General features: G+C 31.8%; 3 protein-coding genes across 14 annotated transcripts; 2 read left to right on the plus strand and 1 right to left on the minus strand.

Annotated features, from left to right (window-relative positions):
- Positions 1 to 169: 169 nt before the first annotated feature.
- Positions 170 to 4,294, plus strand: shrb (charged multivesicular body protein shrub). Its single transcript, XM_085191934.1, has 5 exons — positions 170 to 692; positions 1,479 to 1,656; positions 2,588 to 2,738; positions 3,259 to 3,367; positions 4,026 to 4,294. Exons 1-5 carry the CDS (start codon positions 512 to 514, stop codon positions 4,067 to 4,069), a joined length of 663 nt encoding a protein of 220 aa, XP_085048060.1. The 5' UTR covers positions 170 to 511; the 3' UTR covers positions 4,070 to 4,294.
- A 6,214-nt stretch (positions 4,295 to 10,508) lies between these two features.
- Positions 10,509 to 11,947, plus strand: LOC146535281 (uncharacterized). Its single transcript, XM_085190793.1, has 2 exons — positions 10,509 to 10,655; positions 11,171 to 11,947. The coding sequence occupies exons 1-2, from the start codon at positions 10,638 to 10,640 to the stop codon at positions 11,501 to 11,503; spliced, it is 351 nt and encodes a 116-aa protein (XP_085046919.1). The 5' UTR covers positions 10,509 to 10,637; the 3' UTR covers positions 11,504 to 11,947.
- On the minus strand, positions 11,935 to 19,463 carry PICK1 (protein interacting with PRKCA 1). Of its 12 annotated transcripts, none has more exons than XM_085190784.1 (12): positions 19,159 to 19,463; positions 18,641 to 18,694; positions 18,498 to 18,554; positions 18,059 to 18,157; positions 16,413 to 16,524; positions 15,750 to 15,878; positions 15,097 to 15,329; positions 14,589 to 14,763; positions 14,049 to 14,242; positions 13,680 to 13,832; positions 12,994 to 13,096; positions 11,935 to 12,618 (listed from the first exon to the last, which is right to left on the minus strand). In XM_085190784.1, exons 1-12 carry the CDS (start codon positions 19,242 to 19,244, stop codon positions 12,283 to 12,285), a joined length of 1,731 nt encoding a protein of 576 aa, XP_085046910.1. In that variant the 5' UTR covers positions 19,245 to 19,463; the 3' UTR covers positions 11,935 to 12,282. The 12 variants fall into 12 exon arrangements, with proteins under 12 accessions (XP_085046910.1, XP_085046909.1, XP_085046908.1 ...); XM_085190783.1 differs by having other exon boundaries at positions 18,059 to 18,145; positions 19,278 to 19,446; XM_085190782.1 differs by having other exon boundaries at positions 19,278 to 19,442.
- Positions 19,464 to 19,857: the final 394 nt, after the last annotated feature.

The following is a 19,857-nucleotide window of genomic DNA, read 5'->3' on the forward strand; positions in this document are numbered from 1 at the left end:
TTGTACTTTACATACAGACAAGACAACCGAAAACGGTATAAGTATTACAGTACCGTAATACTTATACCGTTGTCGTATCTTTAGTGAATTTTTAAATTTGGCTATAGACCACCTAAACTGTTATATTGTTCTATTAAATTTACTGATCTATGTTGTGTACGTTCGGAATGTACTACAATAAGTATATACCGACTTTTTTAAAATATTGATTTATTTGTTGCAATTAATCAAGAGAAGATGTATTAAATTAAGTTTATTATGTTTTTATGATTACTTTAATATTCCGGTCCTTTTTTATTAAAAAATTCATTAAAAACATCTCAGTCATTTTAAAATGATAGTCTGTAGTTCTATACTCTATATCATTTCAAAACATGGCAATAATAGATGACGCATACTTCTAAAAGAAGAGAATAGAAATAATATGTAATTTTGCCTTTTTACGCGTAATTTGTTATTCTTAATATATTTCAACTGTATTATTGTTCTTATTGCATGCAAGTAAAGCAAAATGAGTTTTTTGGGGAAATTATTTGGTGGGAAAAAGGAAGAGAAAGGACCAACTACTCATGAAGCTATACAGAAATTACGTGAGACTGAAGAGTTGTTGATTAAAAAGCAAGAGTTTTTAGAAAGGAAGATAGAACTAGAAATACAAACTGCTAAAAAAAATGGCACCAAAAATAAAAGAGGTAACAGTTAAATTTTGTGTACCTTACATTTACATCGATACTAATGGATTATAGTATGTGTCATAAAGAATTAATAATTACTAATTACTTTATAAGAATTAATAATTCATTATATCCACAAATAATACAAATATCTGGGTTTTTTTAAAATTTGAAAAATAAAATCATTAGTCTTTGTTTACTGTTTGTGTATATAGTGTTTATAATTTGTTTCTTATAATTTTGTTCTTTGTTTATCCTAATAAACAAAGAACAAAATTATAAGGAGGTAGTGCAAAGTTTTAAAGATTTTTTACAAAGTTTTAAATAGTATTAACATTTTTATATTGTTATTACACAATATGATATTTAGTGAAAATATATAAAAAATTATACAGAGCAAGAGTTGAACCTGCTTCTCAGAATCTAAGTGCTCACAACACTAACTCATACATTCTTGTCAAGCTGACGATCAAAACTTGTAACAAGTGAATAAGAATTTTGATGTAGGACATATGGCTTATTTGTCAGAGTGCTTGGATGATAAACAAGAAGTATGGGTTGGAGTCCTGCTATGATAAGTCTCTTCTATTTTCTAAAAGTATAACTCTGAAATATTATATAAAAAAAATACTTGCTCAGTAGTTAATTAAACATTACCTTTTTTAGCTTACATTCTATTATGCTAGTTAGTCTCAGCAGAAATTAATCTGCAACAAAATACCAACATGAAGCTTTAGTCACTTAAAATTAATAATCAAATTCTTCTTCGTAAGGCAGTAAATAAATCAAACATTAAAATTTTAGCTGCAATTGCGGCCCTGAAACGTAAGAAGCGATATGAGAAACAGCTTACCCAAATAGATGGAACTTTAACTCAAATAGAAGCTCAGAGAGAAGCTCTTGAAGGAGCTAACACAAATGCCCAAGTACTAAATACTATGAAGGAGGCAGCTAACGCTATGAAATTAGCTCATAAGGATATGTGAGTATATAATTGTCCTGTATCCCTTACATAGCAGTGTAGGCAGAGACCTCCACGCATTTTCGAGACATTACGTGTTGAGTGGCGGAACTCAACACCGTTACTGGTCTTGTTGCCAGATCAAGGAAATGAAAATATTGTAAAATAAGTGAAAGTATTGAACTGTGAGTTAATACAAAAAAAATGAATAATGTGATAAGGGAAAAATAATTAAAGGTAGTAAGAGTATATGTAATTAAAAACATTTTTTATGAATTTAAAGATGCCCTTTTGGGGAATGATAATGATCAAATTGAATTAATTTCCCCATTCTGGTAACAAAACAAAACATTGACTTCTGTCACAAAATCTTACAATAACTCAAAACTCAGGTATGTATTAGAAATGGAGTGTCTTATCTCTAGATTTCCTTTCCCCACCATCCTATATGTGGCATACTATATATACAGTTGTAGCTACAAAATGGTAAATAAATATATAATTATTTAATAATTTTAAGTGATATTTAGACCAGATTAATCACTTACAACAATGTAGTAGTTCCTGGTCATGTGTAGTCTCATCTAATAAACACAATTGGTATGGTTAAAGAGTTTAATTTAAAATGTATAAAAATCATGTATTATCTTATAATCGTAATCCAGTTGTGGCTCAGGGGCACAAAGTGTGCTGCAAAATCGACTGGTTGTTTGTTCGATGCCCACAAGGGAATGAAATATTTATTTAAATTTATATGTTCATTTCATTGCTCTGGTGTTGAGGCAAAGCGCGACATTGAGTTCCGCCACTCAACATGCAATGCCTCCTGATTTCGATGGAAAGTGGGGAACGGATTGTAGGATCCCTCTGCCTACCCTGCTGCGTGCGAGATACAGTGTGAAATTGATTTAATTTGATCAAATATCTGATAATTATTTGTATATTTCAACAGTGATGTAGACAAGGTCCACGACATAATGGACGACATCGCCGAACAGCACGATATATCGCGTGAGATAACAGACGCTATTAGCAACAACGTGGCGTTCTCCAACGACGTGGACGAAGATGAACTGGAGAGGGAACTTGAGGAGTTGGAGCAGGTATGTGTTCTGATAGTTGGGTGTGGGTTTGATTACTTTTCTCTTATTCAAAATATATATTTCAAATTGTGGAACTTAATTCGTTTAATTGTTGCTTTGATTTGTTCATACTTTGTTTACATTACCTTATAACATGTTCAGTGTTGTGTAATTTTAAAAGTATATTTTTTATTATCTAAACTAAATCTAATATTTTATGATCGCTTATTATCTAAGCTATCAAAATAATATATTTTTAGTTTTTTTTCTCATTTAGACTACAATTACCTTAGACTTAAAGAACTTTGAACGCTATGATGCCTTTACTTTAGGATTCTACATATAGATTAAGTATAAGTAATGTACATTATTATAATACACTGTTATTGCCACTCAATTTGACTTATTGTGGGGAACGGTGGCGAGATACATCGTGCACCAAAATAAAAAAAAAGTGTTTTGATTTCTTTTGCTCTGTGTGGTGAGTGCAAAAAAATAAACTTTTTTATAAAAAAAAAACATATACATTATATCATTCCAGGAGGAACTCGACAAGGAGATGATCGGTATCAACGTACCATCAGACACGTTGCCCGACGTGCCGTCCACCGAGCCTGTGCCAGAGAAGTCCAAGCCGAGCAAGTCTCAAGGTATTTAGAAAATATACAGGATGGTACCGTTTGCGCTCTTTTTACGGGAGCAGCATGTAGAATAAAATTTTCGTCAACAGTTCATGTGTAAAAATTTTACACATGAACTGTTGACGAAAATTTTTTTTTTACATTTTACGGTTTTTATCCATTCTGTATTACGTTTGACGCATTTACGAATAGATAAACAATAACGTAAACTCCCAGTACTACAAAAATTCTACTAAACGTTCCCGATCTGCTGTTTTCAATCTTAAAAAACGTACTAGCATATCTGTTGTACTATTTTACGCAATTACCGCCAATGTGTGCGACTCGATTTCGTGAATGAGGCGCGTGCGTCTTTGTCGCTTTGATAGGTCACGGACACAAGTCTGTGTGCGTCATTCTTAACAAATGCCATTTTATTTTACAACGATAATTTTATTATGTTTGAAAAACTTGACTGATTTTGCCAAGAATGAGATTCTTGGCAAAATCTATATATATAAATAGTTTTAATTGTATTAGACTTTTATTGAGTAGTTAAAGCCATGTTTCAATTTAAAGTTGTGATGACAAAAACTCTCTGTTTAAACATTTTAACAGTGGAATTTGAACCCGCACCTCATTCTAGGCGCTAAGCTATATCGAAATTTAAATACATTTTTTTTTTCAGAGGATGACAAAGACTTTGAGCTGCTTAAGTCCTGGGCTACATAAATATATTATAAGCTGGTGATATAATCTGCATTATTAATATAATCTGTCGAAGAAAATAAAAAAAAAACGCTACTAACGCTGTCAAAAACATTTTTTTATGTGTTATAAACTTTTTTTAAAATAAATAGCTAGCGTCGAATTAAGCAAGTATTCGTGTTATGTTCATATGTTTGTTTAATTTTGTATATATATATTGTTTATAATATTAAATTTAATTAAAATATATTTTGTATTTCTTTTTCTTATTTTTTTTATCTTTCTTTTTTGTTACATTATTTTATTATACGAGACGCTAAATAAATTAAATATAGGTTTTGATTAATTTTGAAAAATGATTAATTAATGATTTTTACTTTTTTAGAAAATGTTTGGAAATTGGAATGTAGCGGTATTTGAACCTGCAAGTCCAAGTTTAAAATTTTTAGACATTTTCCAAAAAATCTTAAAAAATAATTAATCTATTTTTTATTATGATTAGATATTATAGCTTATGACATATCTGTTATTATCTTATTAATTCCTTATTATTTAAAATAATTTGATTCCTTTTAACATTTTAATTTTAAGTTAATAATTCAATTTCTTTTTCACTTCATACACATTTGAATTCCATATATAAGTCGCACTGCCTTCATAAATTTAGAAGTACAAAATTATCAGCGATATTTAAATTTAAGTCATTTTACATTATATTATTAATGTAATACATAATATCTGAATTTTTAAAAATTAAAGTATTATTATTTTATTTTGCCTAACATCAATTATTTTAACTTTAATTGATGTCTTGATAGATTACATCTGAATTAGTGGTTATATTTTACTTATTATTTATTTAATTACTAACTAACTGAATAAAAAACTAATAATTACGTAAATATAACTTTCGCTTAAAATACCACATTATATGCCTTAAATATTATAAATCCATGTACATTGCTAAAAAAATCATAATTGTGTTGTAATAATATTTTAGAACTTAATCTGTTAGTATATTAAATTCTCATTTTTTCGTTCTGGTAACGAGGCAAAGCACGCCACTTAACACGGAGTGCCTACAGAAGCGGAAAGTGGGAGAAGTGTCTTAACACTAGGTTCCCTCTGTGTAATTTGCTGTGTGCGGGATAGAGCATGAAGCTATTATTAGTCTAAAATAATAAAAAGGATGTACAAGTAATAGTATAAATATTGATAGCGTTTACATAGTGGAGGTATCAATATCGACTTTATAATGTGGGATAGGGAAGAACTATAAATACTAGCCTTTTCTTTTTTAACAGAAAAGAAAAGGCCAGGAGAGGGCATTTTCATTCTAAGTGATATGTATGATGATTTAGAGAGTTAGAGCTTGTAAGACTGTAGTCGTGGATTCGATATTAAAGAAAAATGGGAAAGGTATTGTGTTTTTATGAACCTTTTATACTAATAATATTTGTTAATATTTAGTTAAATGTTTCTTTAAAATTTACCGTACATAGTGTTTTAACATGAGGTTTTCTCTGGGATAAAAAAAATTAACTGAACAATAATATTATAACCTAACATGCGGGTAACAAATTTTATATTGAGAAATATTTATATTTCAATTATGTATTTTCATTTTACCACTCCGGCTAGACTGATCACGGCGTTGAGTCCCGCAACTCAAAATACAATGTTGTGATGAAAGGTGTCGGACAGTGGAGAATGGAAACACTAAATTGTTTCTCACCAAGAATATAATGAAAAACATTCGAGAAGAAAACGAAAAGTTTTAGCTGGGGGGGACCCCACAAAGCTGGGTCGGCTGAGGGTACCTAGTTCTCCACTTTTCGACCATTTTTCAAGTCTTTATACCAGAGCAAAGAAATGAAAATTGCTTATTCTTTCGAGTGGAAATCGAATCCACAATCGCGCTCACAGTCAAGCGTGCTGCTGTGCCTGTGCCAAGACCACGAGTCACGATGGCTACAATACTATTTTAAAAGCTTTTATTTAACTTGCAATGTATGTATGTGGGTTCGGGTGAAATCTTGGAGCTCAATTTTGAAGTAGATATCGTCAACCGATTGAGCTGAAATTTTGTATACACGTTTACTTTGGATGACAATGCACGATAAAATATGTGACGTCATTCTAAATGTAATATGGCGGACCATGCAAGATGGCGGAATTGATATTTTTAATGTACTTCTACAATATGGGTATCAAATGAAAGGACTCGTTGAGAGCAACTCGAAAAATAATGTGATGTCACTCTAAATCCCATAAGAAGGAAATCGAAGATAGCCGAGTATCTATTTGGTCTACTTCTACAATATACATATTAAATGAAATGGGTCGTTGACCGTAACTCTAAAAATAATGTGACGTTATACTAAATCCAATATGGCGGAACATCTAAGATGGTGGAATAGTTATTATTTATGCACTTCTGCAATATGGGTATCAAATGAAAGATCTTGCTGAGAACAATTAGAAAAATAATGTGTGTGTAAGTGATGTCACTTGAAATCCAATAGAATTGACACGATTCAAGTTTTTTGTGCTTTCATATAATGAAAGGTATGTTCGTACGATTGAGCTGAAATTTTGTATACACGTTTGGTTTGGATGACAATGCACGATAAGGTTGGTGACTTCATTCTAAATACAATATGGCGGACCATCCAGGATGGCGGAATAGTTATATTTCATGAACTTCTATAATATGGGTATCAAATGAAAGGGCTTGTTGAGAGTAACTGGAAAAATAGTGTAACGTCATTCTAAATCCAATATGGCGAACCATCCAAAGTAACAGAATAGTTATTTTTGATGCACTTGTACATTACGGGTATCAAATGAAAGGGCTTCTTAAGAGCAACTTAAAAAATGATGTGACGTCATTCTAAATCTAATAAGGCGGACCATCCAAGATGGCGGAATAGTTATATTTAATGCACTTCTATAATATGGGTATCAAATGAAAGGGCTTCTTGAGAGCAACTTGGGAAATAATGTGACGTCATTCTAAATCCAATATGGGGGACCATCCAAGATGAACGAATAGTTATTATTTTTGCAATTCTGCAATATGGATATCAAATGAAAGGGCTCATTGAGAGCAACTCGAAAAATAATCTAACGTCATTCTAAATCCAATATGGTGGACCATCCAAGATAGCCGAATAGTTAATTTTAGTCTACTTCTACAATATGGATATCTATTGAAAGGGCTCGTTGAGAGTAACTCGAAAAATGTGACGTTTTTCTCAATCCAATATGGCGGAACATCTAAGATGGCGGAATAGTTATTATTTATGCACATCTGCAATACGGGTATCAAATGAAAGGGCTTGCCGAGAATAATTAGAAAAATAATATGACATCTAGTGTGACAAACCTTCTTCCTCCTGACATTAATCCCGGCTATTGCCAAGGTCTGCCTTCCTACTCAACCTGCTCCACTTTGCGCGGTCTTTTGCGTCCTCGGTGGTTAGACCATTGGCTCTCATATCCGGCATCACGACATCCAACCAGCGCTTCCTTGGGCGTCCAGGAGGTCTCACTCCAGGAACTGATATAGCAAGGCACTTGCATCCGACATAGTTCTTAGGCCGGCGCGTAACGTGGCCAAACCATCGAGGCGGCGCTCTTGGAACTTATCCGCTTATCCGCTACGTCACGGACCCCAAGACTACCTCGAACGAATGTGTTGCGTATGCGGTCAGACCGCGTTACGCTGCACATCCACCTCAGCATCTTCATTTCCGTGACGTGAAGCTCCTGAGTGTACCGAGATAGTGCTGGCCAACATTCGCTGCCGTATAAAAGAACCGGTCGTATGATGCTCTTGTATATCAGTCCCTTGAGCTTGGCGGTTTTCTTCGGTCACAGACCACACCAGTGACGTCCCGCCATTTGGCCCAGGCAGCACTTATCCGGCCATGGACATCGTGATCGATGCCTCCAGACTCGTACATAACGGATTCAAGGTACCTGAACTTTTCCGACTTAACGGCTGGCTCAGGACCTATAAGGATCGTGCTCGAGTCCGGGCTCCCGCAGGCCATGTACTCGGTCTTCGACACATTTAGTTTAAGACCGCCGTTCTCAAGCGTACCCTTCCAGAGTTTCACTTTACGCTCCAGCGTCAGTCGGTTCTCGTCGTCGGGTGCTATGTCGTCGGCATACATCATCAGCCATGGAGGCTGCACTACATTGAATAAGAACGGACTAAGAGTCGAGCCCTGGTGAACCCTCACTGTAATCGGGAAGAGTCTAGTGTCGCCAACAGCATTCCTAACCATAGAAGAGGAATCGTGGTACATGTCTCTAGTGTGAGAAACCTAGCCAGTGGTAACTAAAAAGTAAAAAATAAATTATAAGCAAAAAATCATTTTTAGAAAAAGCTTTTATTTAAAAGCCCTAAAAAGGAGAAAATAAAATTTGTCTTTTAAATTTTAACTATCAACTCATAACCTCATTGTACACAATTTATATGATCATAAAAGCTTGTCGCGTTAATCAATATTTAATTAAATTGAAACTTTAAAAATTGAAACTTAGCAGATTTTACATAATTAAATTAGCACTAGTTTAGTTACACAAGTAAATCGCGCGACAAGCTTTTATGATCATATAAATTGTGTACAATGAAGTTATGAGTTGATAGTTAAAATTTAAAAGACAAATTTTATTTTCTCCTTTTTAGGGCTTTTAAATAAAAGCTTTTTCTAAAAATGATTTTTTGCTTATAATTTATTACTATTGATATTATAAAATTGTTATATTGAACGAATAGATATAAAATGATAATAAGTAGATGTGGCACTTTTAATTATTAAAGTGATTGAAAAATTCTAAATTTGAATGAATTTATAGATTAATTTGTATTAACTTTAATCAACATGAGTAAGATTTTGAACAAAAAATACATAGTCGGATTTGAACTCATTATTCTTGAAATAAAATTACTAATAAAAAAGTACTGCTTCATACAATTTTATATATTCTAATATTAATATTATATTACTATTATATTGACAGGAAAAGAGTAGGTAATTACCGTAAAGAGCTTTTACTATGTATGAAATAAATATATATATAAGATATACATTGAGTGTTATTTATGATCCAAAGTAATTAAATAATTAAAATGTGTTATTTGAATCTCTCTAGTTGAGAAAAAATTGTAAGAACGATTTTTGAAACATCACAGAACAAAAAAATATCAAAAATTGTTACCGACTGGAGGTGTACTTATGAGATGATGATGATGAGAGTTTAAATAAATTTCAGTGATAATCACTGTCTGTTTTAAGTAAGGTTAACAATGTTTATATATACTATATAGCTTTACGCTGTATCCCGAATTTAGCAAGGCAATCAGAGAGAAACTCTACGTTCTTCACATTCTACTGATTTTTCAAGTCTTGTCACCAGAAGGAGGAGTGGGACTTGAACCGACCACCGTCACACATATATTTACCAGATCCTACTTGTATATTAGTCTTTGCTAAAATATTATTATTTACATTACTCCTGAAGTAGAGTAAGTATTTAATATATTACCAATTAATGTACCGACGATACTATCTAACCTAATCTGACCCAAATTTCAACACATCCTTAACACATAATAATGTATAATTGTTATATAATTATACAAATAATGTTTCAAGCCACGAATCAACGGTCGAAACGAATATATCCCTTATGTTTAAACACTTAAGGAGTATTTTCTAATATTTTAATGCGAATTAAGAATCTATTTTCATGATTGGGATGCGCGGAAGAACACTAACCTCGCGAGTTGAATTTCGATGTATTTTGACTTTCCCTCGCGGGTATATTCTGATTGATTGATTTTTAGTATTGTTTTTTTTTTGTTTAAATGTTTAAATGATGCTATCTCTAACTTTGTGTAGAGAAAGTCCGTTCTCCACTTTTCGTCCATTTTAAAGAGTAATAACGTACAATGATGAAATATATGACCGATGATGCATTAGGTCTGCCTGCAAAAGTGACGGGCTCGATTCCCATTCGAAGAAGAAATTTTACATATTTTTATTTCCTCGCTCTGGTAACGAGGCAAAGCGCGGCGTTGAGTTCCTAGACTCAACACACAATGCCTCAAGAATACATTGGAAAGCGGGGAACAAAAGTGTCTTAATGGGGAACCGAGTGTGAACGGACACTAGGATCCCAAGTTCTACTCTGGTGTCTACTCTGCTTTGTGCGAAATACAGCATCAATCTAATAAAATGTAAATAAAGTTGCAGTTCTGACTTGTCCTACATTATTTTTCTTGTCCTTATTTCGATATTTTCCTTTACTTTCATTTATTTTCTTAAGAAACAATATATATTTTTTAAATGGGCAACAAAATGTCTTAACACTAAGACCTTTCCGCCTACCTTACTAAATAGATGCGTAAACCTAAACAAATAGTCGTAAATAGGTATCATTTATACATTAATTTAAACAACAACCAAGCTATCACAGAATAATTCCGTACAATTATTTGTACTACAACCCTACGTTATATTAGGATGCTATGATTTAACGCGCCCAGTCAGCTCAATAGTTCTAGCTACGAGGCACGATGAAGGCACATGTAATTGTGAGTACCTTATTGCTTTATATACATAATAGAATATAAGTGTCTCCGTTTTTCGTTTTTCTCTCATCTCCGCTTTTCTCTCTTGGTAGAGAAAAGTAGTACCTAGGTATTTTATCTTAATGGATTGGAAAAAAATATTTGAAATTATAAATGAAGGTTTGGTTTAGACCTTATATTTAGTGAAACTCATTAGGATCCTTGATGTTGCGAGATAAATACGCTACTAGGACATACTAATAAGACCTAATCTTTAATTAATTATCACTAATTCTAACTAAAATAAATAAGTAAAAAAAAGTATATTTTTTATTGGTGTCACCATTTAATGAACGTATCTAAATAATAGGAAAACGGAGGATGTAGTATTATTATTTAGCTAAATGCCACAAAAATAATACTTTATATAAAAAATTATAGTCGTATTTGTACTGAACCCACAATCATCATATAGTGAACTATTTCCCGAATGCACCAATATGGCTATATTATTTCTAATATTTTATAATATATTTCAGATCATCCTCCTAATAACCTTCCAAATGGCAACAGCTACAGTAACGTTAGACAAAATCACGGAAAAAGTTCAAGCCGGATTAAAAACTTTAAAGGAGAAAACGGTCACTAAGCTCCATAAACTGAAAGAAAGTATTGATTTGAGAAAATTGCACCAATTGGACGTTCTACATTTATTGCCTTATGCGCATAAACACTATGTACATGAGCACTACTCTAAGAAGACACCACTAGTTATAGATCAACATCAGGTTGAGAGGTTGAAGAAATATTTCGAGCCGCACAAGCCAGCGCCAGTACATTACCACCATTTAGAACAATACGGGCATTTTTAGATAAATTTATATAATATGAAAACAAAATTATGAAAAAAGTAGGGGATAAATGGGTATAAATAGTGATAAATAAAATATGTTAAATTTTCTTGTGAGTGAAACTGTAATACAGGAACAAAACCTGGCTTTCCTATGTTAAAAAAAGTAAATAGTTTTTTTTTAAATCACATAATTATTAGGGAGTAGAGATAGCTTAGTGCTTTTGATAACTTTACGCTCTCCGTTTACGAAATTCAATATTTTAAAAGTAATTAGACATTTATAGAGTTGTGTAAATCACAAAATCATATTTAAATAACTAGACTAATATTATAATATAAGCCCTGCGTAAATATAAAGCAAGAATTGTAATTTGTTTATTTCCATTCAAATAACAATTTAGTACAAAATTAACATGATATATTTTATATGATTGTTTTGAAATAAAAGTGTTTTATAATACAATACATGTTTTATTGTGGAATACACTTTATTATAATTAAATACCCATTAATAATATTTTTTCTATAAGGACGATATTGATATAAGTAGATTTTAAAATATAATTCCGTCACTAACTTCTTCCCATTGCGGTTAATTTACTTAAGCAAAGCCATGTTAAAGAAAATCAACACAATTTATCTAATTAATAAAATAGAAAATACACAAATATAAATATTCTGCAATTAGATTTCAATTTATAATAAAAATAACCACAGTTTCTTAAAACAGCAATACAAATAAAGCAATACTGAGCAACAATAACAACAAATAAAACTTAAACAACCGAAAAATCTTCACTATTCAATTCCCAAATTTAACAACTTATCCAATACATCCGAATTGTTCTTATAATCGTCTAAGCCTTGTTGAAATTCACCGAAATCATCTTTCGTATCGACCAAGCCAAGTTCCGTAAGTAACGTCAAATTGTCACTGTCATTTTTGACATTTGAGCTATCAATGTCAATGTCAGTGTCTGCTGTCAGATCCGGGAGGAGTCGTTCGTCGTTCTCTTCTTTGTCTTTGCTCTGTCGTCGGTTTATCACTTTGACAGGTTTGTCATCGTCTGACAGGTCATGGTACTCGTGTATTTCTTTGCCGTATTCTATTTCTTCGTCGTCGTCTTGGCTGTCCTGTGAATATATATTTTATCATTGATTTACTTTATAAAGATTTATTGATCTATTTATCAGCGGCGCAGCGTCTGATTGTGAACGAGACCGTCGTGAACTAGTATTTTATGTTTTTGTAATCGTCGAACACAAAAATATAAAATAATTGTTAATAATTAAAAATCTCCGACAAAAGCTCTAAAAAGTTAACAAACGACTAGAAAAAACCTGATAATCTTTACACATCTGAACATATTCTTTTGAATGATGGTTAAGAATACTCTCGTTTATGTCACTTCTTGAATAAAAAAAAACTAAATCAAAATCGGTTCATCCGTCAGGGAGCTACGATGCTACAGACAAACGTTTTCGTGGCGGTTAAACAGTATCACTTACTTGTATAATTTGCGTTGTAGATTTGTATTGAAAGGCATTTTGTGAGAGATCCACTTCAACTGGAAATAGAGTCGCATTCTCCTTTAGATGTTCCATTGTTTCACTTTAAAAGTAAAAAAAAATGTTTATTAAGATATTGACTCAACTGTCCTCTAGCCAGTTGAGGCCAGTCGTGGCGCAGGGGTACAAGTGTGACTGTAAAACCGACTGTTTGTGGGTTCGATCCCCACTCGAAGAGATGAGATATTTAAGTTTATATTTCCATTTCTTTGCTCTGGTGTCGAGACAAAACGCGTTGAGTTCTGCGACTCAGCACGCAATGCCTCCAGAATTCGGCAGAAAGTGGGGAACGGAGTGTCTTAACACTAGGTTCCCTCTGCCTACTGTGAAGCTGATGTGATTTGATTTGATTCAGTCCTCTAACGTACAGTTAGACTCCTGTTGTGGTAGAAGCGTGTGACACGTCAGGTTGTGGGCTCAATTTCCACTCGAGGGAATAAATTGTTGTTGTTCGTGGATCTGTGGTGTTGTGTGTTACGCCACGAGGCGATGCAACACATCCACCAATCGTCGTTTCCCTAAAACACGTTTCACGTCCATATAAATGTATCCACCATATCTTACTTTCTGTCCTTTATTTGTAGAACAGTACGGTCGACAAGTCATGGCCGCCATGTAGTACTTACTTTAAATTAACAGCCAATCCTTGTATGAATCTTCTTAATTGATAAGCGACATCTTGAGTCTTTTTATTATCAAGCAATTCCAATTTAACTAGGACATCCGATCTCAATCTTGCAAATCTGTTTCTAGCTTCTTGACGACAACGCAATATTAGCCTGAAATGTTTTTAAGTAAGGTTTAATGTTAAATGAAATAAAAGTGCGAACGTTCGATTTGCAGTCGGGCGAATGAATTATAAAGCGTATCATTGGGTTCCACCACCCATCACGAATGTCCCGAAAATTGAGGGTCCATGGAATGGAGTGTCTTAACACTAGTCGCCCTAAAAAGTTAAGACTTAACAAAACAAAACAATCAACAATAGTCATTACCTATATTCATAATTTCCAGTTTCGACTCTGTACAAAGGTTCTTGCAACGCGTTGTATCCATATTCTTCATCATCCATTTCCTTTACTTTCAAACAATATGACAGATATTCAAACTTGGTGTCGGCGTATTTGCGTATAGTTAGTTTTGTATCTGGTATAGCTTTATTTAGATATGTTCCCATGTCTGCTAGAATCTGTTTAAAAAAATGTATATCGTTTTCAACTGTTAATTATGTAAAATATTATAGCATTACTTAAAAATTATTTTAACAATTATTAAGGTACATTAGTTCGTTCGTTTGAGTTCAATTGTTATAAAAGCTTAAAAATTAAATTCAAATTATAATTAATAATAATAGTAATAAGTAGATTTTTACTTCATAATAAGCTTTTTTAAATTTAATATTTAAATTTATTCTTCTATGCACAAATAAAGGACAGTTTTACACACTAACGATTATATTTTTGGGAATATATCAACAAATCTTATGTTGAAAATAAATAAAAACGAAAAACAACTATAATATAAAAAAAACTAACCGGTTTCAAAGTCTTCAACATTTTAATACCATCTCTTTCCAACAATCTGTGATATTGTCCAAATTTAGTGAAAGCTTCCGAAGCTCTCGCTTGAGGCTCTCTTACGCCGATTGACGCGAAAATGTCACCCAACGATTTATACGTTTGGAGTAAATCAAAATATGATTTTAACATTCTGTAGACAACAATAATACCTATATTTTTTTTAAAAGGCACTGCTTTGCCTCGGCACCAGAGCGAGGAATTGAAAATATAAATTTAAATAAATATTTACACTCGATTTTGAAGTACACTTTGTACCCCAGCGCCACGAATATTATAAATGTGAAAATTTGTGAGGATGGATGTTTGTTCTTCACGCAAAGACTACCGAATGGATTTAGATAAAATTACAGACATTTAGCGTAAACATTAGTAAAACACAACGGTCGCGGGCACCAATATAGACTATAGATATATTATATTAAATCGAAATAACTAAAAAAGTAAATAATAGAAACTAAAATACCTTTTAGCGTGTTCAACCAATCGCTTATAAGTATTTTCCGTTTCCCTCATCTCATTTAGTTTCGCCACTAAAGTATCGTTACACAAAATGGCGCGTGAAAGACCTAATGCATCTGCCGTTCCAGTCGACATGTTTTCCACTAATCTGTGCTTCATTTTTTTCATTATAATATCTAAAGACTTTCCTTGTTTAGGATCCGCATGGAGTTTGTTATAATTTATTGTCACTTGATCCTAGAAGTAGAAATTTAAAGACTTCTAGAGAACTAGTAGAAAAAAAATAATTAATTTACTATATGCTGTATCCTTCATATAGCAAGGTAGATAGAATCTAATGGTAAGACATTCTTTTCTTCACACATGAGTGTAGGAGAGTGGTAGGTGGTACAGACGTCACATTTATAGCGCAATTGACGACATTTGAGCCCAGAGTTTAACTTATATACTTATGGAAATGTTGGAAATTTAAAAAATGTCATGTTAAAAAACGGAATATCTACATATACTTAAGATTAAGGTTTAAAATTTATGTCAATACGAATAAATATTTGCATTTATTTACATTTTCTCAGAAATTGTGTGATTTACTACATTAATACATAAAAGTTAAAAACTATTTAACATTTGAGTTGTTTTAGATATATTGTTTGTTACCTTTGCAGATTGAATCATTTTGGCAACTTCGACTTTAGTTTTGCCTTTTACCGTTTGCGAGTTCACGCCTACCAGTTCGTCACCACTTTGTAAAGTGCCATCTTTAGAGGCTGGTGTATTGTCGAATATCTGAAAAAAAAAATTGCAATTTGCCTTAAAAGCTTGCTTTACGATGAATCCCGATATACTGGTATATCATTTTTTCGAGTGGGAATCGAATCCACAATCTGTCGCCGTTTATAGTTATAGACTTTTGACTGTCTGCGTGTCCTCAAAGCTTGTAGTTTTCCAACATTCGATTGTAAAAAATACTCTAAGAGGTGTGAAAAAGAAATTTACACAATGTATCACCAATGCTCGTGAAGTTAGTAACCTCTTGGTGTTTGGCCGAGTTAGTTATTCTATTTAAATATTAAACTGAGTATAAATGTATCTACTATTAATATTGTAACTAACTTCTATCTGCGGCTTCAACCGGTGGTGCATTGAAAATAACAAAAATCAACTTAATGTAATAAAGTGTAAATCCTTTTATTTTCTCAATCAAAAGACTAACTAATACAAAAATAACTTTTAAATTTGAAGTCGGTGTTCCCGCGTTCATCCAAACAAATTCTTTAGCTTTATAATATTAGTATAGATATATGGAATGTAGTTAATAACCTGTACAATATATAGACATGGGCATAGTGGCGCTCCTCCGCCAATACTGATTCCGATTAGATTTTTCTCATCTTTATTTAGTACAACACTCCCAGAAGTAACGGTCATTCCCCTGAAATTTAAATTATATAATTCTATAATCAAAAACTATTTGAAAAACAACCTTAATATTTCAATAGAAAATATGTAAATAAGATACTCAATTTCACGCAGTATCCCGCATAAAGCAGGGTAAGCAGATGAACCTAAGAGTGAACCTAATGAAAATAATGTAAATCATTCTTCCGAGTGGGGATTGAACCCACAACTGTCGCGGTCATTATATACCCTGTGCCACCAAAACTACATATTTTAGTTGTTTACGATAGTAAATAAAACACAATTAGCATAATAACATTATATTTTTAATAATAATATACAAATTCACGAGCTACTTTAAAAGTTTTACAGAGCTTATAGTTCTAACCAAGGCTATTTTAATTTAGTATATTTCGTGATTATCTCATAGTTAACAATTAACGACGAATTTCAGTAAAATATGACTTTAGCGAAAATTAGGTAACCTAAAAAGTTTAACGTTTTCTATGTACGTAATAATGATATTCTTGTAAATCATGATGTATAGAGATTTCTTGAAATTGACAATTTTAAGATATGACCACGAAATATACAAGATTGAAGGGTGCCAAAGGAAAGGATGGAAGGAACGTCTCTGACGTTGTGTGAATAATTTTAAATATAATATATTTTTTATAGCATATAGCACAACGACATTTGAGCATCTCTATATTTACAAAAGCATTAAAAAGTTACAACATGTCTAAATTTAAAGCAATATTAAATGTAACACATCATACTAGCATGTAGTTTCTTTTAGTTTTATTACATTTTTTATAATTTCAGGGTGTCCCGCATATACCGGGTTGGGCGAAAGAAACCTAATGTTAAAATACTTCGTTCCCCATTTTAGGTCGAATTTTAAAAGCATTGTGTGTTGAGTGGCGAAATTCAAGAGAGCCTTGTTACTAGAGGGAAAAAATTAAAATATTAAAATAGAGAATAAATCATTCCTCCGAGCAGTGGCGTAGTGAGTGAGGGGCCATAATGCCCCGGGCGCCGCTCTTAAAGGGGCGCCAAATAGTCCGCAAAACTATTTAAACATACATATGAAATTATGTTGTGTTGGCCTGGGGGGGCGCTGTAAAAATATTTTCCCCGGGCACGAGTTAAACTCGCTAAGCCACTGCCTCCGTGTGGGAATCGAACCCACAAACACGTGTCAGTTACACGGTTGTGCCACTAAGTCACGACGGCTTCAGTCATTTAGTTTCTCATTACCAAATATGTGACATTTGGTATATTATTATTATATCTGTGTATATTAGAGCTATGTATACTTTAAAAATTAAAATTAGAAATAACTTTTACTATTATACCATTTTCATCCTTTGTATCCCACATTTAGGACAAATGACGAAACATTCCGTTTTCCGTTATACTATTTCTTATTTTATAATTATACAAAAAGACGGTCGTCCTAATTAGGTACAATCAATAAAACAAAAAATACTTGTAAAATATATAAATTACCATAATAAAAGGGTATTAGCATAGCTTTTACTCTACATATTAACATAAATACTCACATTAAATTTTGATATTGTATCTGATATCTCTCTTGACATAGATCATTGAAAATGCAGTCACTATCGTCAATTTTTTCTGTAATTTGTCTCAAAAATGGTCTAAATATTAAGATTTTTTTTTTAATTTATAAAAATGTATTACATTCTTTGTGGGTTGAAATTTAGAAAAATGTTTTTAATAATTATAAAGTGTTCAAGCCAAGCGAGGTCGCTTATTAAAGTGAAAAATAAGAATTTAATAGGTACATATAATGTAAAACTAGTTTACTCGTACTCATTGAGCTAATCTACAAAATTCATAAATTATTTTTATTTGTTGTTGAACAGCTGGTTTTACATGTTTTTGATTAGATATTAATATTTAAATTTATTCTATTTATAACTTCGTTTTAATTTAAGAATTAAAACGATAAAAATATCGCACTTTAAAAGTACTTACTCATTCGAAGCTTCTTCGCCACCATGGTCAATATTTTCTTCGGTTTTCATTATAGCACTGAATATCATATTTAAATTAATTAATTTATATAAGATAAAAAAATGTTTAAACAATTTAACGTTTTTTTATATTTATTTACTTACCCGTCATCAATAGATATAGATAAAGCAGATTTAGAGTTTCCAATTTTAGTGTTGCTATATATAAAAATATAATATTTTAAAATTTATGATTTTATAATTATTATTAGAAATGCAGTATTTTTTATAATTGTTAAAGTCTTGTTATACAGTTTATAATGCCTACAATATTTTTCCCGTACTTCTATCACCCGTAAAAATTGACTAACAATGGCACTCAGAGTTAGACACGTCACATAAAATGATTTATGAATTTATTCAACATGAAAACAGTACAAACAAATATATTTGCCTATATAATATAACGTAAAGTAATATTTAATTACGAAATGGCTATTATTCTAAAAAATAATCTAATTACAGAAGTATCAACTTCATTACAATTTATTATTTATACTCGTATATAGGTAATTCAATAATTAAGTTGCCACCATATTAAATTCACTACAAATATAAACCTAGTGCTTTAATAGCTAAATAAAAGTTATCAACATAAAGTACAATAAAATAATAATATTTACATTCGATCTTCAAACATTTTGTAGTCAACTTGAACTGCACTGTATCGCTTAAAACTATACACTGCAACACAGGATGAGATAAGCATTCAGATAAAACAATTTGTTAAAAATCGACATACATTTTGTCCTCCTCAAAGAAGAAATCGTCGTCATATTCTTGCATCATTTTGTTCTTTATTAATAACGATAATAATTAATTATATGGTACTTGGTTTATAATAAACAAAAAAATATACAATGTGAAATGTGGCTATCTAATATTATTGATTTTTTGAATTCGCGTCTTAAACGTCATACGATACATGTCGGTAAAGCAGTGGATTGAAGCGACCAATCGTGATACAGCTTAATGGCGGCAAATATATGTTATCTGTAGCTTTTACCTTTTTTTGTTGAAGAACTTGCATTGGACTCTCATTATTAATTATATTTTTTTATGCACAGTATTAACAGAAAAAGAAATCGAATGATATCGTATTAAATTACTAAAAATGTTTATTTTACTCTTTTTATGGTAGACAGAAGCCAAATAATATTAACGGATCGATCAGATATATGGCGCTATTAAATAAATGTGAATTAGGGTTATTTACTGTGTGTTACGCGATTTTTAGTTTTACTGCTTTTTTCTTTCACTTTCTCTGATTTAAATTTATTATTTCAGTAATTTTGAAACCATATTTTTTACAGATTAGCTAG

This window comes from Heliconius melpomene, chromosome 10, assembly GCF_056956725.1.
Source record: "Heliconius melpomene rosina isolate 202511_hmr_F chromosome 10, ASM5695672v1, whole genome shotgun sequence".
Lineage (NCBI taxonomy): Eukaryota > Metazoa > Arthropoda > Insecta > Lepidoptera > Nymphalidae > Heliconius > Heliconius melpomene.